At 43.9% G+C, this 26,257-nt stretch overlaps 1 protein-coding gene across 4 annotated transcripts in view; it reads left to right on the top strand.

Annotated features, from left to right (window-relative positions):
- Positions 1-5,692: 5,692 nt before the first annotated feature.
- The window catches only part of ctnnal1 (catenin (cadherin-associated protein), alpha-like 1), a 135,779-nt gene continuing 115,214 nt past the window's right edge, over positions 5,693-26,257 (top strand). For 2 of the 4 annotated variants that reach the window (XM_042310014.1, XM_042310012.1), the window contains exon 1: positions 5,693-6,032. In XM_042310014.1, the coding sequence (XP_042165948.1) occupies positions 5,937-6,032 (96 nt within the window). In that variant the 5' untranslated portion in view covers positions 5,693-5,936. The remainder of the gene's footprint in view (positions 6,033-26,257) is intronic. The other 2 variants (XM_042310015.1, XM_042310013.1) reach the window with 1 other exon arrangement.

Below are 26,257 nucleotides of genomic sequence, written 5' to 3'. Positions count from 1 at the left end.
AGCATAGGCAAGATACAGTAGATGATATCGAGTACAGTATATACATATGAGATAAGTATGTAAACCAAGTGGCATAGTTAAAGTGGCTAGTGATACATGTATTACATAAGGATGCAGTCGATGATATAGAGTACAGTATCAACGTATGCATATGAGATGAACAATGTAGGGTAAGTAACATTATATAAGGTAGCATTGTTTAAAGTGGCTAGTGATATATTTACATAATTTCCCATCAATTCCCATGATTAAAGTGGCTGGAGTAGAGTCAGTTTGCTGCACTGAAAGTTAAAAAAGTTTGAAATATCCAATAAATGTCGTTCCACTTCATGATTGTGTCCCACTTGTTGTTGATTCTTCACAAAAAAATACAGTTTTATATCTTTATGTTTGAAGCCTGAAATGTGGCAAAAGGTCGCAAAGTTCAAGGGGGCCGAATACTTTCGCAAGGCACTGTATATATATACAATAATATAATATATATATATATATTTAAACACTTCAATCCCACCTCAAAAAGACTGTTTTAAAAAATGCTTGATATTATTTAATCCTTCTGAGCAGGATGAGATGGCCAATCAGCGGTCTAGTCACACAAATATTTTTAATGACTGGAATATACCCACACTATTCTGTTGTTAGGGTACGCACACTCTATTCCAAAACAGAAAAGCTGCTTTTTTAAACATGCTTTTTACCATTTTTATGTAGAAATCTGGAAACACCGGACAGTTACTTTAACGGTTAACTTTGGGCAAAAACGCAAAAATTACAGCTTTAAACTGTAGAACTGATCAATGCACGTCATACTAGGTCATGATGCTTTAAAAAAAATACGAATAAATAATTGGCTACAGAAGTGCCATTTCTTACCGATCTCTACAGCTTCCGTCCAAAAACAAGTCCTGTGAAATTACGTCAACACATACCGGAGGAGTTACTGGCTAGCTATAAGTTAGCTATCTTAGCTAACAAACTAACTACTTCAGTCACGGCGCGCATTAGAATGTTACATCGATGAACCACCAAAGGGCACAACCCCATTACTGTTTGAAAATTGAGAAAGGGGAGGAATTGGACAGATTTTACTGTTCAAAGTTGACCGTTGACGCTAATGTCTTGCAATTCTACACATTTTGCCATTGAATATGACGTCTTCATACGCACATTTATGTTGTGTTTTTTTTTTTTTTTTTTTACAGCTGCAATATGTAACTTTTTGGGCGACGTAACAAAATTCACATAGAAAATGTGTTTACAGAGTTGTCATTCTCGTTAAAAGCAAGTGTAAGAAGCGGTAAATCTGTTCTATATGCAATATTGCTATGCTTCCCTTTCTTAAATTTCGTTATTGCATCTTTCAGTTTCCTACACCAGCTTCAAACAACTGAAAATAAAATATCTTTGGTTATAGAAAATATATTTCACAGCTGTTTATATGGTACAACGATTCTCTACACTATAGGTGCTTATTTTGTCACATAAACTGAAACTATTAGAATTTTAGCAACCAGGGAAAGGCTGAGCGATTTCTGCATAATGCATCTTTAAAGCTAATGATTGGGTGGGACAAATCAACCTGTTTCGTGGCAATTTCGCCATGTGTGTATGGCCTATTCACAACTCTAGTCCAGTACTAGCAGTAAGTACTAACTCCCCCTGCTATTTCCCACAGCCACGAACTACTGCACCCACCATTCTGAAGGCTTTGTTGTGCTTGCTCTCTGATGTAAGTCACAAACACATTCTGCATCAGAAATGATCAACTCATTATCTCTCCCAGCACCGGACAGATTGGTGAGCAGGTCCAGCTAATCACTATGTCCAGCAGAGGTCAACCCCCTTGCATTCACAAGCAAGACACAACCCCTGAAGTGTGTGTATGTGTGTGTAATGTCATCCCTACCTGCATGCATCAGCTTACAGAGCAGACAGACGATCTGTAGTTTAAGGTGCAGGATAAAGAGAGAGAGGCTCGGAGAGTATTAATGAGCGTGTGTGGGATTTAAATATCCATGATTATGTCACAACAGGGGAAATACTATAACAAAACATGGCAGCAAGATTAATGGCAGCTGCCTCTGTGTCACTTTCTGCAGCCTGTTTTTGTTTACAGGCAATTAAATGATCCTAGCCCCTGAGGGCCTCTCTCTGGTAGGCTGGCCAGCAGTGGTATAGGCATATTGAGCATATGGCACTGGCAGTCACAATCACTGATGTCCAGAAGGAGCATCAGTTTGCACCTGTGGTCTCAAATGCAAGGTCAAAGGGGTTTAATGGTAGAGGTAAGGGAATCTTTCCACCGTGCCCTTTTTGAAGGTGAAAGTATCCACTCTCTGGAAGCAGAAAAACAACTATGTTTTTATCATTTATAGTTATCGCAGGGCCCATCCAGTGTCATTAGCTCAAAACCCGAATGCCTCTGGAACGCAAAAGACATTGGTGTTTCAGGAAATGCTATATGAAATCTGTTGTACATTTCTTGAACTTAAATTCTATAACTCTATTTCAGAAAAGATATAACACCATTACTTATTTTTAGGGAAAACTACCAATCAAACTTTGTTGGTGGATTATTGGAATCATCATATGCTGCCCGTGAACCCAATATGCCTGAGAAAATACTTCAAAATCCCACTGCAAGTCATCCTTTAATCTGCATATCCCAGGGAAATGACTGAGTATGCAGTTTATTCCACGTTTCACTGTGCACAAAATCACCCTCAATTCACGATCTTTACATTCAGCTCAGCAGTTCTGTTCCCAAGAGCCACACGGCCAAGAGGAAAGATACAGAGAGTGAAATAGCAGTCCTTATTTCTGCAGAGTATAAAAACTTCAGAGGCAGCTGTAAGCAAGACAATCACACATTGCCTAGACATGCTAGGACAGTGTGGATATGCTTACACAAAACAAATAGAGTTTTCTGAGTCTGATTGTTTTCCTCAGAAAATATGTCTGACAAACAATAAAAACAGAGCCTCCAGAGTGGCACAGCGGTCTAACGCACTGCATTGCAGTGCTTGATGCGTCACTACAGACCCAGGTTTGATCCCAGGCTGCGGTCACCGGGAGACCCATGAGGCGGCACACAATTGGCCCAGCGTCGTCCGGGTTAGGGGAGGGTTAGACCCATGAGGCGGCACACAATTGGCCCAGCGTCGTCCGGGTTAGGGGAGGGTTTGGCCATCCGCTGACTTCGGTCGCCAGCTGGACAGTTTTTCCTTTGACATATTGGTGCGGCTGGCTTCCGGGTTACGCGAGCAGTGTGTCAAGAAGCAGTGAGGCTTGGCAGGTTTGTGTTTCGGAGGATGCATGGCTCTCGATCTTTGCCTCTCCCGAGTCCCTTCTATGCAACCCCCCTACGGACAAGACTGTAACTACTAATTGGATATCACAAAAAAGGGGTAAAAGTAAAACATTTTTACAGTACTTGTCAAAAGTTTGGACACACCTACTCATTCAAGAGTTATTCTTTATTTTTACTATTTCCTACATTGTAGAATAATAGTGAAGACATCAAACTATGAAATAACACATATGGAATCATGTAGTAACCAAAAAAGTGTTAAACAAATATTATTCAAAGTAGCCTCCCTTTGCCTTGATGACAGCTGGAAATGGACTGCAATTTCAATCAACAGGTGTGCCTTGTTGAAAGTTAATTTGTGGAATTTCTTTCCTTCTTAATGTGTTTGAGCCAATCAGTTGTGTTGTGACAAGGTAAGGGTGGTATACAGAAGATAGCCCTATTTGGTAAAAGACAAAGTCCATATTATGGCAAAAACATCTCCTTAGAGCGCTGCTCCCGAGTGGCGCAGTGGTCTAAGGCACTGTTTCTCAGTGACCAAGGCATCACTACAGACACTGGTTTTATTCCAGGCTGTATCAAAGCCGTCTGTGATTGGAAGTCCCATAGGGTGGCACACAATTGGCCCAGCGTCATCCGGGTTAGGTTTTGGCCAGGGTAGGCCTTCGTTGTAAATAAGAATTTGTTCTCAATGTTCTTAACTAACTTGCCGTGTTAAATAATGGTTAAAAAATAAATAAATAATAAGCAAAGAGAAACTACAGTTCATCAATACTTTAAGAAATGAAGGTCAGTCAATCTGGCAAATTTCAAGAACCTTTAAAGTTTCTTCAAGTGCAGTTTCAAAAACGATCAAGCGCTATGATGAAACTGGCTCTCATGAGGACCGCCACAGGAAAGGAAGACCCAGAGTTACCTCTGCTGCAGAGGATAAGTTCATTACAGTTACCAGCCTCTAATAACAGACACATCTCAACATCAACTTTTAAGAGGAGACTGCGTGATTCAGGCCTTCATGGTTGAATTGTTGCAAAGAAACCACTACTGAAGGACACCAATAATAAGAAGAGACTTGCTTGGGTCAAGAAACATGATAATGGACATTAGACCGGTGGAAATCTGTCCTTTTGTCTGATGAGTCCAAATTTGAGATTTTTGGTTCCAACCACTTTGTCTTTGTGAGATGCAGAGTGGGTGAACGGATGATCTCCACATGTGTGGTTCCCACCGTGAAGCATGGAGGAGGAGGTGTGGGGGTGCTTTGCTGGTGACACTGTCTGCGATTTATTTAGAATTCAAGGCACACTTAACCAGCATGCTGCAGCAATACTCCATCCCATTTGGTTTGTTCTTAGTGGGACTATCATTGGTTTTTCAACAGGACAATGACCCAAAACACACCTCCAGGCTGTGTAAGAGCTATTTGACCAAGGAGAGTGATGGAATGCTGCCTCAGATGACCTGGCCTCCACAATCACCCGACCTCAACCCAATTGAGATGGTTTGGGATGAGTTGGGCCGCAGAGTGAAGGAAAAGCAGCCAACTTGTGCTCATCATATGTGGGAACTCCTTCAAGACTGTTTGAAAAGCATTCCTCATGACGCTGGTTGAGAGAATGTCAAAAGAGTGCAAAGCTGTCATCGAGGTTAAGGGTGGCTACTTTGAAGAATCTCAAATATAAAACAGATTTTTATTTGTTTACCACCTTTTTGGTTACTACATGATTCCATATGCGTTATTTCATAGTTTTGATGACTTCACTATTATTCTACAATGTAGAAAATAGTAAAAAATTAAGAAAAACCCTTGAATGAGTACTTTTTTGTTGTTGACTACTACTGTATATATATATATATATATATATATATATATATATATATATATATTTTTTTTTGTTGAATATACTGTATCAGGCTGCCAATCACCAAAGAGATGGCTAACACACATCAAAGACTCACATTCCTGCAAACACCTTGTTACATACATGTCTTCATTCTTCCAATAAGCTTGAGCAAACGCCTGCTATGAAGTTAACATGTGAATTGAGAAGGTATAGAGAGAGCTGTCGTCGATGCTTGTCCTGTAAAACTGTCCGGGTGAGAGAGTCGTGGAATATTACATCAACTAGTCAAGGGTTACTACCATGTAAACAAAACACTAGGGTAGGCTAAAGGCTATGCGGACAATAAACCATGTTGTACGAGTTTAAGACAAACTGAAATGAGCTCTGTAAATAAGAGACTAAAACGTCCATGTCCCCAGTGTGCTCTCTCTCTCGATCGATCGATACAACCTTTGTGTGCGTGTATGTGCGTGCCTGTCAGTTCCTACTCGTACGGCTATAGTCCTGGAGAGCCAACCCACTCTCTAGCTAGTTGCTGCAGACTCCTCTGCCTGTCGTAGTTGAGTAAACTACATAGACATTAGCGGGCGCACAGAATGCAGCACACCCGAACACGAGTGGATTAAAACGGTATGCTTCTTTAGAGTCAGTCAGTCGACCGTGTAACTAGAGGAATAAACCCCAAATACTTTCACACTTTACTTTACGCTAATTTACTGAAACGTTAAGCCAGGTAGCGGTAACCCAGTAGTGCATTGTGTAATAAAGAGAGATCGGCTGGAATGGCTTCATCTCCTTGCAGCAGTGTTAACTTTGATTCCGGACTGGAAATCAAAACTCGGTCGGTGGAACAAACACTTATCCCATTGGTCTCGCAGGTGAGTTGTTGTGCGCCAGAACGAAACGAGTGAAACTTTGTCCATGAACATTCTTAAAGGACGAATTGTTATTTTGTTTCATTTACCAAGCTAACGCAGTGTTTTGTGGATTGAAGGAGACTGCATTGCACTTTCACTCTCAAGTCGTCGATTGTTTAAACTATTCAGACATTTCTGTAAATGTGAAAGTTTGATAGAGGTGATTGAATGACGGTGCATTGGAATAACTGCGTTGTTCCCGTTTGTTTACGTGGAGGCCGCCGCATGTTCATGTTGTTGAGAAGTTTTGCCCTGACGAAAAAAGATTGCAGTCAGAGTGCAGTATAACGGCAGTACACTGCAGTATAACTGCATTTAGAGTGCAGTATAACTGCAGTATGCTGCAAATACTGCGTCCAAAATAACCGTTTTTTGTTACTGTAGTAATTTTGCAGTGTAACTGCAGTTAGAGTGTAGTATTCTGTAATTACTGCGTCAATAAACCCACAGTTGACCGCAGTTATTGCACTTTTACAGCTGTTTCAAAACTGCAATCTTTTTTTAAGGGTGGAATTTGTACCCAGTGAAATATCCAACTGCTGTAAAGGCTCCACTTTAAAAAAAAAATATATGGTCTAATTCTATTGTGAAAGTCTCAAATTATTTAATTGCATAGGGCTCAACTTGGGAAAGAATGTGGGGACATGATCACAAGGAAGTTTCAAAGGGTGGCCTACTAAAGCTACAATGTGTAATTTGCTCATTGATGAACTATTGTGGAAACTGTTTATTTTCAGTACATTTCTTGTATCAAATTGTCTGAACATTTCTCCTTGTTTCTTCCCCTTCTAATTAGTGCACAACGGGGCTGACCCCAAAATGTAGAAGAAAAGTTACAAATAGCCTATATTCTCAGAATTTATGTTAACTTTTCTCCCCTCACTAGATGCAGAGAACATTATGGTGACTAGCCTATACCCATGCAAGACATGCAAGTTTCTCTGACATGCAAGTTTCTCTACCCTGCTGCCCCATTCTTCGAATAGGGGTTCATCACATAACAAAAAGTACCTGCTCTTCTGCAGTTTAAAATCATAGCCTATTACAGTTCTATAGATTAAGCTATAAGCAATGTATGTCTATTATCCCCATTGAGAAATAGGATTTGTCCAGCTCAGATAAACAACATAATCAGATTTTCACAAATAGCTCCTGTGTCAGCATGTGTAAAACTAACCCATTATGCTCTTGTGTGACCTCTAGGCTGATTTCCAATTCCAGCAAGTCACATGGCCAGCTTGCATTGTATCACATCAATGGAGGGGAATGAGAGAGAGAGAATCACATAAATGCTAATGTTTTCTTGTTTAAGAGGTAGTGGCTATTGGAGAAGGTTCAGAGAGACATGTAATATCTACTGGTGTGTCTCTATTCATCTACAGTGGAAAGAGAGGCAGTGGGGCACCTCTCCAATGAGGGTTTACAGAGTCCCAGACAATACAGTGGTGAGGGGGGTCTCTGTCCAGGACCCTTCCCCCTCAGAGGGGTGTCAAAGCCTAGGTCCTCCCTATATTGGCACTGGCTCATTTGAAAGATAAGGCCACTAGTGTGGTCCTTGTGGATACCCCTCTCAAGAGGAGAGCTGCATGACGTAGGTCTAGGATACTCTTGTCATTCCAATGCATTCATTTAGCACTGGGCTGTGTGCTTTTTAATTCCATGTATCTGAAGTGAAGAAGCAGGTTGTACATGCTTTAGTTTATTGATGAAATGAGCTGTAAAATCAGTGTTTCTGCCTTTCTCAAGGAAAGCTGAAAAGGCCTTCTCTAGCTTAACTTTTTCATAGCAACTAATTTGAAAAACTAGCAGAGTTATTGTGACATTCATGCACTTTGCACAGCCAACTTACTGAATGTAAGGCTACAGTGCTGCAAAATCAAGCTGTAAGGTCTGTTTCAAGTTTCCTATATTCTCTCCGGTGATGAGGAAGATCATCGTGTGGGCGTGCTATAATGACATTCACATTCTTGCTGTTTTAGATGTAACAAAAGCGTCAAGGACAAAATGTTTGCTCAACAATGACATTTTCTCTCCCCTTGTAAGAATCCCCATAGCAACCGTTTGCGATGCAGATAATCTCTGCTGAATGTTTTCTCCATATGTGTTGTTGTTGTTAAAGTCATGATGTCATTGGAGATAATCATGCAACCAGACAGTGTTGATGATACAATGTAAATGTAATACACAAGTTTCCCTGCAGTGAGGCTTCTGTTGTGTAGAGGGCAGAAGTAGATTGTGAGGGACTGGCTACATTGTGTGGGTTCTCCTTTGGGAGTGGGGATGGGGGGTTGGAGAAGGGGGTTCTGGATGATTATCTGACTGCCTGCATTGTGTGGGCTCTCCTTTGGGACTGGGGTGGTTAGAGGGGGGGTGGTGGATGAAAAGTCTGTGTCACTGAGAAAAGTCCTGGGAAGATTATTCTGGTGCAGATTCCACCCCTGTCTGTACACTGTGACATTGATCTTCTCACAGCCTCTGTTCTGTTATCAGCTCTACTCCCATCAGCATGTAATCTCTAGTAGATGGGAGGGAGATGTACTGCTGGGCTTGCTCACGACCGCACACCTCTACAACCACAGAATGAAATGGAACACTTTTATACACGCTCAGAACAATATAATATAGAAGAGCCATATTGTGTCTCTATGGCTACAATATTCTATCTCTATGGTCCCGCACCATGTATGCACACACAAGGTTACAACAACCTGCCAATCTGTTTGTCTGCCCGCCTGGCTATCTGTTTGTCTACCTGTTTGTCTGCCCATCTGGCTATCTGTTTGTCTGCCGTCTGGCTATCTGTTTGTCTGACCGCCTGGCTATCTGTTTGTCTACCTGCCTGCCTGTCTGATTGTCTGACCGCCTGGCTATCTGTTTGTCTGCCTGTTTGTCTGACCGCTTGGCTATCTGTTTGTCTACCTGTTTGTCTGACCGCTTGGCTATCTGTTTGTCTACCTGTTTGTCTGACCACCTGGCTATCTGTTTGTCTACCTGCCTGTCTGTCCGTCCGTCCACCTGTCTTTTTGCACCCTCCGTCACTGTGGCCACTCTCAGGACCTGGTCAAAGATTTCTTTAATCGAGCAGTAGCCACATTTGTTTTTACAAATCATGGTGTACAAGACACCTGTCTGATTGATGCCTGTCTGAGTGCACTGATCCATTGTGGAGGCCGTGGGGATGGCACAGTCTATCAGTCTAAAACATGTGCTACTGAAATTGTATATGGTTAAATTATGTAAGAGCAATGGTGTAACACAAATAAAAAATTATATTATTTTACAACAAATGCGCTTTCTCCAGCGTTGGATAGTGGTCGCTGTCCGCGGTTCTGAAACACATCACTGCGCTGTTGAATTGGCGCCTTTTCCTAGACCATGTTGCTATGTGCATAATAGCAAAGTTAACCAGCATACTGTTTTTGAGAACAATGTGGTGGAGGCAGCAGATCTCCTTTTTATTGTTATTATTACTATTATTATTATCATCTTTAGTAGGTTTATTATAGCAGCCTTGTATCACCACCATCGAACTGTAAGCCTAAGAGAGCATCCTGTTTATTCTTAATACCGTAACTTACTTATGCCTTTATTTTAATGCTTACAGTATATATATATATATATATATGTATCAATCAATCATTTATTTGTTCATATCGGGGCGGCAGGATAGCCTAGTGGTTAGAGCATTGGACTAGTAACCGGAAGGTTGCAAGTTCAAATCCCTGAGCTGACAAGGTACAAATCTGTCGTTCTGCTCCTGAACAGGCAGTTAACCCACTATTCCTAGGCTGTCATTGAAAATAAGAATTTGTTCTTAACTGACTTGCCTAGTTAAAAAAAGGTCAAATAAAAATTCATAAGTCATTCATGATGTGAAATGCATTCAAGGATTTTAGTTTGAACATAAAATAAAGCAACCATTGAATAATTAGCGTAAGCAATAAATAGGACTAAACCATTTCGGAAATTGCATTCAGGAATGTGGCTTTACAAAAAACAAAAAAACTTTACAACAGACTCTCTGGTACACTTATAATTTATCTAGTGTTGTCTACATTGTTCCAAACGGTCAGAAAAAGTAGATTGTATTCTAACAGAACCTGTTTGTCACACATAGGCCTAATATGCATGCAACACTTGCTCCTTACCTTGCTTTTCTTGAGCTCCAGTATTTTCCACAACTAGTCAAATTTATTCCACATATCTGACTTCCCCTTTACAACCTGAGCAACCAGTAAACATTCCCTTTTCGAGTTTATTTGTCATATCCTCTTCATTGATTTTGCTATCATGTGTTACGAAGTACCAATTTATCGATGTGATTATGATATGCTATAGGTAAGGCCCTATTGGTCACATGCATGTGATGCGTACATGTGTCACATAAGGAGAGAACGCATTGAGGGTAGGGCGGGGCGATAAATCAATCTCAATAATTATTGAGGTAATTGCTTCCCTCAATAACAATATAAAAACGTTTAGAATCATTTTAGATTATGTCAAAATAGGATAATTAGGTCCATTTCATCTCTGTGACGCAGCAGGAACGTGCGGAGAAGTGACAATATGCACGTGGAGAGATATATGCCCACTAAAAAACACTATTAACCACAAAAAAAATGGTGATGTAGGTGAAAACAGTGGCAATGAAAGCCATGGAGAAGGAGCAGCTTCCAACAAATAAATTATTTATAAAAAGGGTTCAACTTGTTTCAGTTATTTGGAAGTGGTTTGGCTTTTTGAAGTCCGACAAAGAGCAAAGCAATGTTCGGTGCAAATTGTGTCGTAGACAGGTGGCTACCAAGTGGTAATACGACAAACCTTTTTCACCATCTGAAGCAAAATCACTCTTTGGAACATGCAGGAAGTTTGAGTTTGTGCCACGGTATTGATAAACGCCCCTCAAACACCAGCCAATATAGGGATGTTCGCCCGAAGCAGTCAACACTGACAGCGTTTATGCCCTACGAGCAAACATCGAAAAGACACAAAGACATCACAAATGCTATTATGCATTGCATTTCTAAGGACATGCTACCAATTAGCACAGTCAAAAAGGAAGGTTTCAAGAGGTTTCTCAATTTAATTGACCCCAGGTATGTGCTCCCTGGCCACAAACATTTCTCTCACACCGCACTGCCTAAACTCTACGCCGAGTGTAGGGAAAACGTTGAGGAACAGCTCAAGACAGATTTCACGTATTTTGCTACTACTAACGGTCAAGTCGCACGTCAGAGCCTTATATTAGCCTCACTATCCACTATATTGACAAAGAGTGGAATCTTAGAAATAAATGCCTTCAAACATCATACTTTCCCGACGACCACACGGGTTAAGCTATAGCAGAGGGGCTCATTGACACTCTGCCTCCTGGGGACTCAGTCAAGACAGACAGGTCTGCATTACAACGGATAGTGGTGTGAACGTGGTGAAGGCCGCTCAAATCAACAAATGGAACCGACTGCAATGTTTTGGACATCGTCTGCACTTGGCCATTGGTAATTAGCCTTGTCAATTGTGTATATTGAAGTGATTGGTTAGATGAAACTAAATGTGCATTTGTTTTCATCAACTGATTAAGTTAAATATTAGATTTGTACATAACTAAAGGGATTATTGTGATTTTAACATTTTATTAAAATCTCTTGATTTCCCTTAGAGAGAGTGAGTAGAGACAAATGGGTGGATCGAGCAACTGGAGTGTGTAAGAAAGTGGTAGGTGCCTTTTCCTATTTGTGGAAAAAGAAGAGAGACCTGGTACTTCCTCAAGAAGAACAACCTACCCCAGCGCAAGTTGGTGACAGAGTCGCCTACCAGGTGGGGATCACGTCAAAAGATGGTGCAAAGAGTACTGGAGCAGGAGAAAGCCATTTCACAGGTCTTGTCCAATGACTTGTCAACCTGTCCTTGTCCGAGTCTGTAATACCAACATGTTTTAAGCAGACCACCATAGTCCCTGTGCCCAAGAACACTAAGGTAACCTGCCTAAATGACCCGTAGCACTCACGTCTGTAGCCATGAAGTGCTTTGAAAGGCTGGTCATGGCTCACATCAACACCATCATCCCAGAAACCCTAGACCCACTCCAATTTGCATACCGCCCCAACAGATCCACAGATGATGCAATCATTATGCACTCCACACTGCCCCTTCCCACCTGGACAAAAGGAACACCTATGGGAGAATGCTATTCATTGACTATAGCTCAGTATTTAACCCCATAGTGCCCTCAAAGCTCATCAATAAGCTAAGGACCCTGGGACTAAACACCTCCCTCTGCAACTGGATTCTGGACTTCCTGACGGGTCACCCCCAGGTGGTAAGGGTAGGTAACAATGCATCCGCCACGCTGATCCTCAACACAGGGGCTCCTCGGGGGTGTGTGCTCAGTCCCTTCCTGTACTCCCTGTTCACTCATGACTGCACGGCCAGGCATGACTCCAACAACATCATTAAATTTGACACAACAGTGGTAGGCCTGATCAAATACGAGACAGCCTATAGGGAGGAGGTCAGAGACCTGGCCGTGTGGTGCCAGGACAACAACCTCTCCCTCAATGTGATCAAGACAAAGGAGATGATTGTGGACTACAGGAAAAAGAGGATGTAGCACGCCCCCATTCTCATCGATGGGGCTGCTTTGGAGCAGATTGAGAGCTTCAAGTTCCTTGGTGTCCACATCACCAACAAACTAACATGGTCCAAGCACATGAAGACAGTCGTAAAGAGGGCACAACAAAACCTATTCCCCCTCAGGAGACTGAAAAGATTTGTCATGGGTCCTCAGATCTTCTAAAGGTTCTACAGCTGTATCACTGGTTGCATCACTGCCTGGTATGGCAACTGCTCGGCCTCTGAACGCAAGGCACTACAGAGGGTTGTGCGAACGGCCCAGTACATCACTGTGGCCAAGATTCCTACCATCCAGGACCTCTAAGCCAGGCGGTGTCAGAGGAAGGCCCTAAAAATTGTCTAAGACTCCAGCCACCCTAGTCATGGACTGTTCTCTCTGCTACCGCACGGCAAGCAATACCGGAGCGCCAAGTCTAGGTACAAGAGGCTTCTAAACAGCTTCTACCCCAAACCATAAGACTCCTGAACATCTAGTCAAATGGCTACCCAGACTATTTGCAGTCCCCCCCCCCACCTTCTTTACACCGCTGCTACTCTCTGTTGTCATCTATGAATAGTCTCTTTAATAACTCTACCTACATGTAGGTACTACCTCAACTAACCGGTGCCCCAGCACATTGACTCTGTATTGGTACCCCCATGTATATAGTCTCACTATTGTTATTTTACTGCTGCTCTTTAATTACTTGTTACTTTTATCTCGTATTCTTATCCATATTTTTTTTAAACTGCATTGTTGGTTAGGGGCTCGTGTCACTGGGCAGCTCTCGGCTGTGCTTCCCCTTGTATTCTGTAATGGTTTGCAAGCCCTGCCACATCCAACGAACTCAGCTGCTACCTTCAGTTTCCTGATGCTGACAGTGAAACCAATTCACTGGACTGGTGGAAGATCCACCAAAAACACTTTCCCAAAGTCAGCCACCTGGAAAGCGCTACCTGTGCATTCCTGCGACCAGCTTCCCCCCATATTGTGTTTTTAGCACAGGTGGCAACATAGTGGCCTGCCATAGGGCAGCTTTAAATCCAGAGACAGTAGTCAGACTTTTCTTTCTTGCTTGTAACTTGTAAGACAACAACTACCCCAACTTCAACTGTGATGTGCTATTAGGCTAACAGCTATAATGCATATTGACTTGCACTATTTGTTTTTTTTAATTTTGTATTTCTTGTTCATAACTTGTAAGGGTTTATACCTTTATGAAAAGTCGAGTTAATGTTATTTGTGAGTTCTACATCTGACAATAAATAAGAATCATTAAAGCCTTTGGTTTGTTTAGACAGTCTTGAGTCTGAAGCAGAAATGGCCCTTTGATGAAAATGAATATATAATATATATATATATATATCATGATAATTTATTTGCCATATCGCCCAGCCCTAGTTGAGGGTATAGGGAATGTTTTTCCTAAACAAATGAGAGATTTCGGAAACATAACTTTTCAGTCAGAAATGTCTGTAGTTATGTTGCCGCTTCAGCAACACTGACAGCGTGATACACACTGTTGATGCAGGGAAGAGAGAGCGGGTGCTAGTCACAGTCACTCGCTGTCTTTTTTTAAACACCGCGCAGCATGTCTGAGTCAGGCTCGGCACTCCCTCTTGTCATTTGTGTGTCTTAATTATTTCATCAAACAGTTCGCTTAAAGCATCAGACAAGCTCAGTGCATATATTTGATTTGATTAAAACACATAGGATGTGTCTATATATGGAAAAATACACCTTTTAAAATTCCGACCATTCAATTGGTCAAAAGAATAGACAACTCTTAGTCGACCAAGATTTTATTTTGTCGGGAACAGCCCTAAATGTGTCTCAACCAGCCCTTTGTGCAGCCTTACCTATGATGTGGTCCACACAGTAGGCTGGTGGGCAATTAGGGATCATCTAGCTCTGCTTTTGTGCTTCCTTTTCACATCCGATTACTGTTTTGAAGCCACGATTAGTCAAATAGTACTTCTGGTCTTTGGCTATATAATTGAGGTGTTCATTTCGTTAAAAGTTCCCGTGTAGAGTATAGGTCTGACACGGGGGTCTGTGTCTTAACTGGAAACGTGGGTGGAGGTGGTGGTGTTGTCTGGAGGTTTGGGTCTTGTGGGAAGAAAACAAGGCTAATAAATTACACCCGAGTCTTTGATCTCATCTGGGAACATTTAAACGCCTGTGACACCCAAAGCCTTGTTATAACATATTTGTGCTGGCTCTGTTGTTTTTCTGCCAGACTAAGCACAGTTTCTTAAAATATTTTCTCTTATAATTGGGGCTGTGAAATCCTTTCTCTGTCCAAGTTGGTTAAGTTGAGTTGTCATGCTTGCGTAACTTCTGCGCCACTTGCAGTTTTTCTGAACGGTCAAAAGGTCTGAGAAAGGGAGGAGTTTTTTTGTTGTTGCTCACAGTCTGGAATAAGATCAAATATAATATATGTATTACCATAACAACACCTCAGTGATAGGCTTTCAGTCAATTGTTGACTAGAATCCAACGGGATATTCTCTGTTTCACCAGCATATCAGTGTGGATTCCAGGCTAGTAATGTACCCATCCCAGCAGCGGATTGACATGATAAACACCCAGGTGGAGAAGTATTTTTTTTATTCCCAGACAGACAGTAGAGGCATTAACCTAGTTTGAGAGCATAACAGATCTGCTTCTTCTAGCCATGACTGTAATGAAGATGAATGACTCCATGGCTTAAAGGCAAGCCACAGAGGATTACCACACCAAACACCTTCTGGGATAGGAGGGAAATGTGTGTGCGTGGTGGTGTGCAGTGTGGTCAAGCGTGTTTGCCTGTGGTAAGCGGTTGTATTCTCTCAGCATGATGTTTGTTTAGCTATAGCTCAACACGGGTGACCAGGACCAGGGCCATATCTGATCAATTATTTCACAGTCGACTTCAGGCTAACTATGTGAGTTGAGGCCTCTGTTTTTTGGTTTCCTCATCATAGGCTTCTGTGTGAGGCCAAAGCCAACTCTGCTCTGCTCAGCACTATGGAGAATGATGCAGTCAGCCAGTGTGCATCACACACCATGAACCATGAGGCACAGAACAGGCAGAGCAAATGGTCTGGTGTAAGATAACATCAGATCAGCTATAAAAACACATGCGCTAGCCTGGGGCTGACTCGTTGTTGTGTGAATGAACTTTTTAAACAATACTGCCTTACTGCTCTTTAATTATTTGTTACTTAACTTTTTTTAATTTTTAGGTATTTCCCTTAAAACTGCACTGTTGGTTAAGGGCTTGTAAGTAATAATTTCACTGTTGTATGCGGCGCATGTGACAAATACAATTTGATTTGATTTGATTACTCATGAGATGGCTAGTGCAGGCCATCACCAAAGATTTCATTTGAAACCCAGATCTGTCAACAATGTATTTTGTTTCGATGCACCACATTTCTAGGCCATCGTTGTAAATAAGAATTTGTTTTTAATTTACTCACATGGATAAATAAAGGTTAAATAAAATACTAAATAAAATCACAGATCCCACTAATATTTGGGGTGGGAAGCCAAGATGTAGTAGTTGGTCAGGTGGTTTGGTCATATTAGGGAATCTTGGACCCCATTCCTATGACCACAATTTCCCGCTCTCATCTCTCTATTGCTCTTCTGTCTCTTCCCCTCTTTTATCTCTTCCCCTCTTCCGTCTCTTCCCCTTTTCTGTCTCTTCCCCTCTTGCCCTCTTCCGTCTCTTCCCCTCTTCCGTCTCTTCCCCTCTTCCGTCTCTTCCCCTCTTCAATCTCTTTCCCTTTTCCGTCTCTTCCCCTCTTCCGCTCTTCCGTCTCTTCCCTCTTCCGTCTATTCTGTCTCTTTCCCTCTTCAATCTCTTCCCCTCTTCCGTCTCTTGCCCTCTTCCGTCTCTTCCCCTCTTCCGTCTCTTTCCCTCTTCCCCTCTTCCGTCTCTTCCCCTCTTCCGTCTGTTCCCCTCTTCCGTCTGTTCCCCTCTTCCGTCTCTTCCCCTCTTCCGTCTCTTCCCCTCTTCCCCTCTTCCCCTTTTCCGTCTCTTCCCCTCTTCCGTCTCTTTCCCTCTTCCGTCTCTTCCCCTCTTGCCCTCTTCCGTCTCTTCCTCTCTTCCGTCTCTTTCCCTCTTCCCCTCTTCCGTCTCTTCCCCTCTTCCGTCTCTTCCCCTCTTTCCCTCTTCCGTCTCTTCCCCTCTTCCGTCTCTTTCCCTCTTCCCCTCTTCCGTCTCTTCCCCTCTTCCCCTCTTCCGTCTCTTCCCCTCTTCCGTCTCTTTCCCTTCCCCTTTCCGTCTCTTCCCCTCTTCTCTCTTCCCCTCTTCCGTCTCTTCCCCTCTTCCCCTCTTCCGTCTCTTCCCTCTTCCATCTCTTCCCCTCTTCCGTCTCTTCCCTCTTCCATCTCTTTCCCTCTTCCGTCTCTTCCCCTCTTTCCCTCTTCTGTCTCTTCCCCTCTTCCGTCTCTTCCCCTCTTCCGTCTCTTCCCCTCTTCCCCTCTCTCTTTCCCCTCTTCTCCTCTTCCGTCTCTTTCCCTCTTCCGTCTCTTCCCCTCTTCCCCTCTTCCGTCTCTTCCCCTCTTCCGTCTCTTCCCCTCTTGCCCTCTTCTGTCTCTTCCCCTCTTCCGTCTCTTCCCCTCTTGCCCTCTTCCGTCTCTTCCCCTCTTGCCCTCTTCCGTCTCTTCCCCTCTTCCGTCTCTTTCCCTCTTCCGTCTCTTCCCCTCTTGCCCTCTTCCATCTATTCCCCTCTTCCGTCTCTTTCCCTCTTCCCCTCTTCCGTCTCTTCCCCTCTTTCCCTCTTCCGTCTCTTTCCCTCTTCCGTCTCTTCCCCTCTTCCGTCTCTTCCCCTCTTCCGTCTCTTTCCCTCTTCCGTCTCTTCCCCTCTTGCCCTCTTCCGTCTCTTCCCCTCTTGCCCTCTTGCCCTCTTCCGTCTCTTCCCCTCTTGCCCTCTTCCGTCTCTTCCCCTCTTCCGTCTCTTTCCCTCTTCCGTCTCTTCCCCTCTTGCCCTCTTCCGTCTCTTCTCTTCCCCTCTTTCCCTCTTCCGTCTCATCCCCTCTTTCCCTCTTCCGTCTCTTCCCCTCTTCTGTCTCTTCCCCTATTCCCTCTCTTCACCTTTTCCCCTCTTCCGTCTCTTCCCCTCTTGCACTATTCCGTCTCTTTCCCTCTTCCGTCTCTTCCCCTCTTGCACTATTCCGTCTCTTCCCCTCTTCCTCTCTTCCGTCTCTTCCCCTCTTCCGTCTCTTCCCCTCTTGCCCTCTTCTGTCTCTTCCCCTCTTCCGTCTCTTCCCCTCTTGCACTATTCCGTCTCTTCCCCTCTTCCATCTCTTCCCCTCTTCCGTCTCTTCCCCTCTTGCCCTCTTCTGTCTCTTCCCCTCTTCCGTCTCTTCCCTCTTGCCCTATTCCGTCTCTTCCCCTCTTCCATCTCTTCCCCTCTTCCGTCTCTTCCCCTCTTGCCCTCTCTTCTTCCCCTCTTCCCCTCTTCCGTCTCTTCCCCTCTTCCGTCTCTTCCCCTCTTCCGTCTCTTCCCCTCTTGCACTATTCCGTCTCTTCCCCTCTTCCGTCTCTTCCCCTCTTGCACTATTCCGTCTCTTCCCCTCTTCCGTCTCTTCCCCTCTTGCACTATTCCGTCTCTTCCCCTCTTGCCCTCTTCCGTCTCTTCCCCTCTTCCCCTCTTCCGTCTCTTCCCCTCTTCCGTCTCTTCCCCTCTTCCGTCTCTTCCCCTCTTGCACTATTCCGTCTCTTCCCCTCTTCCGTCTCTTCCCCTCTTGCACTATTCCGTCTCTTCCCCTCTTCCGTCTCTTCCCCTCTTGCACTATTCCGTCTCTTCACCTCTTCCCCTCTTCCGTCTCTTCCCCTCTTCCGTCCCTTCCCCTCTTGCCATCTTCCGGCTCTTCCCTCTTCCGTCTCTTCCCCTCTTCCGTCTCTTCCCCTCTTCCATCTCTTCCCCTCTTGCACTATTCCGTCTCTTCCCCTCTTGTCCTCTTCCGTCTCTTCCCCTCTTCCGTCTCTTCCCCTCTTGCACTATTCCGTCTCTTCCCCTTTCCGTCTCTTCCCCTCTTGCACTATTCCGTCTCTTCACCTCTTCCCCTCTTGCACTATTCCGTCTCTTCCCCTCTTCCCCTCTTCCGTCTCTTCCCCTCTTCCGTGTCTTCCCCCTTGCACTATTCTGTCTCTTCCCCTCTTCCGTCTCTTCCCCTCTTGCCCTCTTCTGTCTCTTCCCCTCTTCCGTCTCTTCCCCTCTTGCACTATTCCGTCTCTTCCCCTCTTCCGTCTCTTCCCCTCTTCCGTCTCTTCCCCTCTTGCACTATTCCGTCTCTTCCGTCTCTTCCCCTCTTGCCCTCTTCTGTCTCTTCCCCTCTTCCATCTCTTCCCCTCTTGCACTATTCCGTCTCTTCCCCTCTTGCCCTCTTCCGTCTCTTCCCCTCTTCCGTCTCTTCCCCTCTTGCCCTATTCTGTCTCTTCCCCTCTTCCGTCTCTTCCCCTCTTGCCCTCTTCCCCTCTTGCACTATTCCGTCTCTTCCCTTCCATCTCTTCTAGAGGTCAACCGCTTAATCGGAATTATTCCGAACACCGATTTGGCCGATCTTTATTATTTTTTAAAATAATTTTATCCTTTATTTAACTGGGCAAGTCAGTTAAGAACACGTTCTTATTTTCAATGACAGCCTAGGAACGGTGGGTTAACTGCCTTGTTCAGGGGCAGAATGACAGATTTTTACCTTGTCAGCTCGGGGATTCAATCTTGCAACCTTCTGGTTACTAGTCCAATGCTCTAACCACCTGCCTTACATTGCACTCCACGAGCAGCCTGCCTGTTACATGAATGCAATAAGAAGCCAAGGTAAGTTGCTAGCTAGCATTAAACTTATCTTATAAAAAAACAATAAATCAATCAATCATAATCACTAGTTAACTACACATGGTTGATGATATTACTAGTTTATCTAGAGTGTCCTGCGTTGCATATAATCGATGCGGTGCGCATTTGCGAAAAAGGACTGTCGTTGCTCCAACGTGTACCTAACCATGTGTACCTAACCATAAACATCAATGCCTTTCTTAAAATCAATACACAAGTATATATTTTTAAACCTGCATATTTCGTTAATATTGCCTACTAACATTTAATTTATTTTAACTAGGAAAATTGTGTCACTTCTCTTGCAACAGTGTCAGGCTATATGCAGCAGTTTGGGCTGCTTGGCTCTTTGCGATCTGTGTGAAAACTATTTCTTCCTAACAAAGACAGCCAACTTCGCCAAACAGGGTATGATTTAACAAAAGCGCATTTGTGAAAAAAGCACAATCGTTGCACGACTGTACCTAACCATAAACATAAATGCCTTTCTTAAAATCAATACACAGAAGTATATATTTTTAAACCTGCATATTTAGCTAAAAGAAATCCAGGTTAGCAGGCAATATTTGCCAGGTGAAATTGTGTCACTTCTCTTGCACGCAGAGTCAGGGTATATGCAACAGTTTGGGCAGCCTGGCTCATTGCGAACTAATTTGCCAGAATTTTACGTAATTATGACATAGCATTGAAGTTGTGCAATATAACAAGAATATTTAGACTTAGGGATGCTATCCCTAAGAATATTTAGACTTAGGGATGCCATCCGGAAACTATCATTTTGAAAACAAAAAGTTTATTATTTCAGTGAAATACGGAACCGTTCCGTATTTCACTGAAATAATAAACTTTTTGTTTTCAAAATGATAGTTTCCGGATTCGGCCATATTAATTAATGACCAAAGGCTCGTATTTCTGTGTGTTATGTTATAATTAAGTCTATTGGCGATGGTAGGCAGCAGCAGGCTCGCAAGCATTCATCGAAACAGCACTTTCGTGCGTTTTGTCAGCAGCTCTTCGCAAGCACAGCGCTGTTTATGACTTCAAGCCTATCAGCCTAATGGCTGGTGTAACCGATGTGAAATGGCTAGCTAGTTAGCGGGGTGCGCGCTAATAGCGTTTCAAACGTTACTCGCTCTGAGACTTGGAGTAGTTGTTCCCCTTTCTCTGCATGGGTAACGCTGCTTCGAGTGTGGCTGTTGTCGATGTATTCCTGGTTCGAGCCCAGGTAGGGGCGAGGAGAGAGACAGAAGCTATACTGTTACACTGGCAATACTATAGTGCCTGTAAGAACATCCAATAGTCAAAGGTGTATGAAAAACAAATGGTAAAGAGAGAACTAGTCCTATAAATACTATATTAACTACAACCTAAAACCTCTTATTTTGGAATATTGAAGTCTCATGTTAAAAGGAACCACCAACTTTCATATGCTCTCATGTTCTGAGCAAGGAACTCAAATGTTAGCTTTTTTTACATGGCACATATTGCACTTTTACTTTCTTCTCCAACACTTTGTTTTTGCATTATGTAAACCAAATTGAACATGTTTCATTATTTATTTGAGGCTAAATAGATTTTTATTGATTATATTAAGTTAAAATAAGTGTTCATTCAGTATTGTTGTAATTGTCATTATTACAAATAAATAAACAAAAATCATCAGATTAATCGGTATCGGCTTCTTTTGGTCCTCCAATAATCGGTATCAGTATCTGCGTTGAAAAATCATAATCGGTCGACCTCTAGTCTCTTCGCCTCTTCCTCCTCTTCCCCTCTTCCCTCTCCGGCTATCAAGTGAGCCATTACCACTCCATGTCTTTTTAAGAGGCGATAATAGGGTGTCCATCAGTTGTTCTCAGTCCTGGATCAGGACTTCTCCTCTGCTAATATACTGCATGATAAGAGTCCAACACAGAGTCCAACACCAGAGATCTGGGGAGGAGAGGAATGGGGGATGGAGTGCAGCCCATCCATCCACAGCTTGTGTGTGTGTTTCTCTCTGTGTGTGTGTGTGTGGTGCCATTTCACCCTCCTCCTTCTCATTGGTTTTAGAGATAAGAGGAGAAAGAGTCATTACCCAGAAGGGATCTCTCACCTGAGAGAATGGGGAGGTAAGTGGAGTGTCTCTCACCCTCACTTATCTATTGGCCAGTGGTGGCTGATAGCCAGACTCATTATCTGGAGTGGAGCTAACTTAATGCCTGCTGCCTCAGACTGCGAGATGAGAGGAGACCCAAGCCAGGGAGAGGTGACCCAAGCCAGGGAGAGGAGACCCAAGCCAGGGAGAGGAGACCCAAGCCAGGGAGAGGAGACCCAAGCCAGGGAGAGGAGACCCAAGCCAGGGAGAGGAGACCCAAGCCAGGTAGAGGAGACCCAAGCCAGGGAGAGGAGACCCAAGCCAGGGAGAGGAGACCCAAGCCAGGGAGAGGAGACCCAAGCCAGTTTTCACAAAAAGTCTCAGAGTAGGAGTGCTGACCTAGGGTCAATTTTCCCTTTTAGGTGTTAATGAATACAATCATATGGACAGGAAGAACCTGGTCCTAGATCAGCACGGTTTGAGACGGTTTGTGAATACCAACCTTGGGGGTCTGACTGATGTGGTGGGAGGTGAGCACTGATGAGAGGTTCCTTGTCCCTCTCAGACCTGACCAGGGCTGCACCTGCTCTGGGTTCCAGGATCAGGTAGCATCTTGGTTCACTTCCAGTAAACCGTATTAATGTCATGGAGGCGTGATATCTTTATCTGTTAGCGTGCTGGGAGCAGGAAGCGATCTCTGTTGGTTTTGGTGGGGCTTGTCGTGTTGGGTTCCCCCCCTGCCTCATTTTCAGTCCAGCATGGGAGAAAAGAGGAGCACTCTATGAATAGAGAAAACAAAACATCCACTGTCTTGTCACTGGTGCTGCCTATGATCTCTGGGCTTTGGTGAAGTGCAGAATTGAGTAGCAGTTGATGTTCTCTCTCGGTCTGTCTCTCGCTCTCTCTCGCGCACTCACTCTTTCTCTCTCTTCCTGCTCTCTTCCTCCCTCTCTCTCTCAGTCAATCAATCAAATGTACGTATTTATAAAGCCCTTTTTACATGAGCAGATGTCACAAAGTGCTTGTACAGAAGCCAGCCTAAATCCCAAACAGCAAAATGTAGAAGCACAGTGGCTAGGAAAAACTCCCTAGAAAGGCAGGAACCTAGGAAGAAACCTAAAGAGGAACCAGGCTCTGAGGGGTAGCCAGTCCTCTTCTGGCTATGCCAGGTGGAGATTATAAGATTACATGGCCATTAAGGCCAGATCATTCTTCAAAATGTTCAAACATTCGTAGATGACCAGCAGGGAGAAATAATAATCACAGTGGCTCTATCTCTCTGCTCTATCTCTCTGCTCTATCTCTCCCTCCCCCCACCTCTTATGACATGCCATTTGTAGACCCCAAGCACGCCGACTGAGTCTTCATTTGTGTCAGCCTACCACCCACAGTTGGAGTAAGACAGACAGACAGACGGACGGACGGACGGACGGACGGACGAACGGACGGACGGACGGACGGACAGACAGACAGACAATCTATTATTTCTGCTGCCTGGACATCGGCAAACAAACAGCCAGCAATGGATGGAAAGTATCAGGCTGTCTCCTATTACTCTTCTATAACTAGCCCCACTCATCCCTCTCTTCTCAGCTGACTGGACCACAGAGAGAGAAGCACATCAGAATATTAGTTATATGTATTAATTGCTTCCCTGTGAGCAGCTGTGAACCTCTCCCTCCCTTCGATAATGAATTGAAAGTTATCGTAACAGAACAAAGCCTTGACTTTTAAGAAAAAAGGACTGTCAGGACAGGAACTTTTAGAATATTTTTTGGGCCAGGTCTCAGAGGTGGAAACACGAAAGGTAAAAATGTTTGGCCAAACTTGTGGTAAAAGTTGATGCCTCACAAGTTTTATGCCCCCTTGTGTGTTGCTGGGTTTGCTGTTGAGTTGAGGTGTTGTTGAGTTTTTACCTCTGGCAGGTGTCCCAAGTGTCCTTTTGATAGTGTTCACAGCCCTCTGCCCTCACACCACAGGTAGGACAGTGCCCCTGGCTGTACCAGGTCTGGGGCCTGCTGCAGAGGTTGCTTGTCAGGCCGGATGTAACTGTAGGTATGGATTGGTCCAGAGACCTCCATCCGGGCCAGTGGAGTTGGGAGCTGTTCCTGTGACTGCAGGGGGCTGATCACTGGTGTGTTAATATATTACTTGATACCTATGTGTCGGCAGAACTCTTTGTTAGGGGTTTTTAGTTCTCGCTCTTTCTTTCTGTCTCTCTCCCCCCTTTTCTCTTCTCTCTCTCTCCTTGTATCTCTCTTCTGTGCCTCTCTCTCTCTCTCTTTCTCTGTAACGGTTCTCCTCGTCATCTGAGGAAGAGTAGACAAGATCGGACCAATGCGCAGCGTGGTAAGTGTCCATAATATAGTTTCATGAAATATCACTGGACACAGAAAACAAAAGGAACAAGAGAATAAATGAAAACCGATACAGTCCCGTAATGGAACAAAACCTGACACGGAAAATAATCACCCACAAAGCACAGGTGGGAAAAGGCTACCTAAGTATGATTCTCAAACAGAGACAACGATGGACAGCTGCCTCTGATTGAGAACCATACAAGGCCGAACACAGATATAAAACAAAGAAAAAAGAACAGACTACCCACCCCAACTCACGCCCTGACCAAACTAACACAAAGACAATAAAGGAACTAAGGTCAGAACGTGACACTCTCTCTCTCTCTCTCACCTGAGAACCCCGTGTCCCAGACTCACAGCTTCATTAATTATACAGGCTATTGAAAGCTTAGCCCCAGGCTTAAAGGTAGCTAGCACACTGAGGTAAAATGAACCTGTTGTGTCCACAATGACCCAGCTCCTACTTCTTCTACCCTTTCTCTGTGAGTCGAATGTGTAAACTGAGACTTGATAATACCCACCCATCCCTTCTAAAGAACAGAGCTGGCCTGGAAGTCTGTAACGAAGTCGCTGGGTGGGTCCCAAATGGCACCCCATGCACTGTTGGGCAGAGTGTAAAAGTAAAGCATTTCTCTGTACTTGTGCATGTGACAATGCAACTTGAACTAGGCTAAAAGTAGTCCACTGTAAAGGGAATAGGGGTGCCATTTAGGATGGAACCGTCCACATTCCAAACTCTTCTCACTCTGGATTGAGTAGCCTACATGGAACCAAGTAGGAGCTTGCGGTATTCTGATCATGTTTTGTGCGTAATGTTGGTGTTGTCACGTGGCGAGTCAGAGCAGTATTTACTTCACAGAAACCTCATTTGAATAGGAAGGGGACAGATATGTCATTTTGATAGATTTGATGGTCCTCGCCAAGCAAAAGATCAACGTTCAATACTGAGGAGTCTTCATTGTAAATGATTGTCTGTATGACAGTTATGAGAATGAGATTGATGAGCCTGGCGTATTTGTTTGAGATTTGGCTACATTCTGTCGCTTTCAAAACAACTTTCCACACCTACATTTCAGCTAACACTGCAAAAATGTTTGGGAAAAAACCCACAAGCGACTTTTCAAAAAGTGACAGACCCCAAAGGGAGATGTAAAAAACAGATAAAATGTCAGCTAGCAGCTCAGAGAAGAGAAGTCACACCAGTGTGAATCCTCCTTTAATTGTTCCAGTATGTACATTCTATGCTTCCTTCCTGCAGAGTTGGTTTCCTAAAGCAGCTTCCCAGAGTAATTAGTTCCATCAATCATGTCCCCGGTCTGGGCCCCATGGAATAGCCTAGTGCCCCTCCGTCAGACAGATAAGAACAGATGAAGCTAATGCTAATGGAAGCTAGCCACTAAAACATTAGCTTCTGGAATGGATTGTGCTTACTCCGTCAAAATCGATAGCGTATCCAGGTTTGTTGGCAGGTATAACAAAAGAAAGCATTGGTGTAGATGACAAGAATGCATTATTGGACTCACTCCAACAGTAAACCTTTGTTTACAGTTCAACACAGAAAAGATAACCACATATTTAACTTTAATTGTTGTTTACAAAAATTAATGACTGTCCTCACCACATAAACTTGTGTGAAAGTTTTCAACAGGGTATCTGTCCTTGGTCCACATACGTGGAGGAGGGTCAGCTATCTATCTCTGTTCTGCTGCGGGTGGTTTATCTGATGGCAGCGTCTTGGGGGACAGGGAGAAAGGGAGTGTGTGTGTGTGTGTGTGCGTGCGTGCGTGTGCGCGCATGTGTGTGTGTGGGAGCAGTGACCGGCCAGAAGGGACAGTGTGTTGTGCCTTTTATGGCCTTAGTGCTTCTGGGTGGCTGAAGCCGGTGTGGTGACAGGTGGTGGTGAGTGAGAGTGACAGTAAGGTGACTTTTATACAGTGATGAAACTTCCTATTAATAAGTTAGCGTTAGCCCTACCGCTGACCACTATAAATAAACACTGCTTCCAAGACGAAAGATCACGTCCGTTATTTAAATGTATTCTTATGTAGCCTTATGTGAGTAATGGACTGGTGGGTATGGAATTTTAACTGTAAAGATGTTTTAGACTGGTTTCTCACACGCTGCGGCAGAAAAGGTTGATCAAAGTGGAATGAAGGCGGGATCTTCATTGAATAGCAATGGGGGTGGGCATTCATTTCCTGATTCAGTTTTGGTCAAATTCATTTGCCTCTAGTTTGTGAATCTGTGAATGACAGAAGGCTGTTTGAGATTGTGGAGATTGGAAATGTGACAGCATTTTCCAG

The sequence above is a fragment of the Oncorhynchus tshawytscha genome, linkage group LG31 (genome assembly GCF_018296145.1).
Source record: "Oncorhynchus tshawytscha isolate Ot180627B linkage group LG31, Otsh_v2.0, whole genome shotgun sequence".
In the NCBI taxonomy this organism is placed as follows: Eukaryota; Metazoa; Chordata; class Actinopteri; order Salmoniformes; family Salmonidae; genus Oncorhynchus; species Oncorhynchus tshawytscha.
The sequence above is the reverse complement of the archived record's forward strand: the minus strand, read 5'-3'. Positions and strand labels throughout refer to the sequence as shown.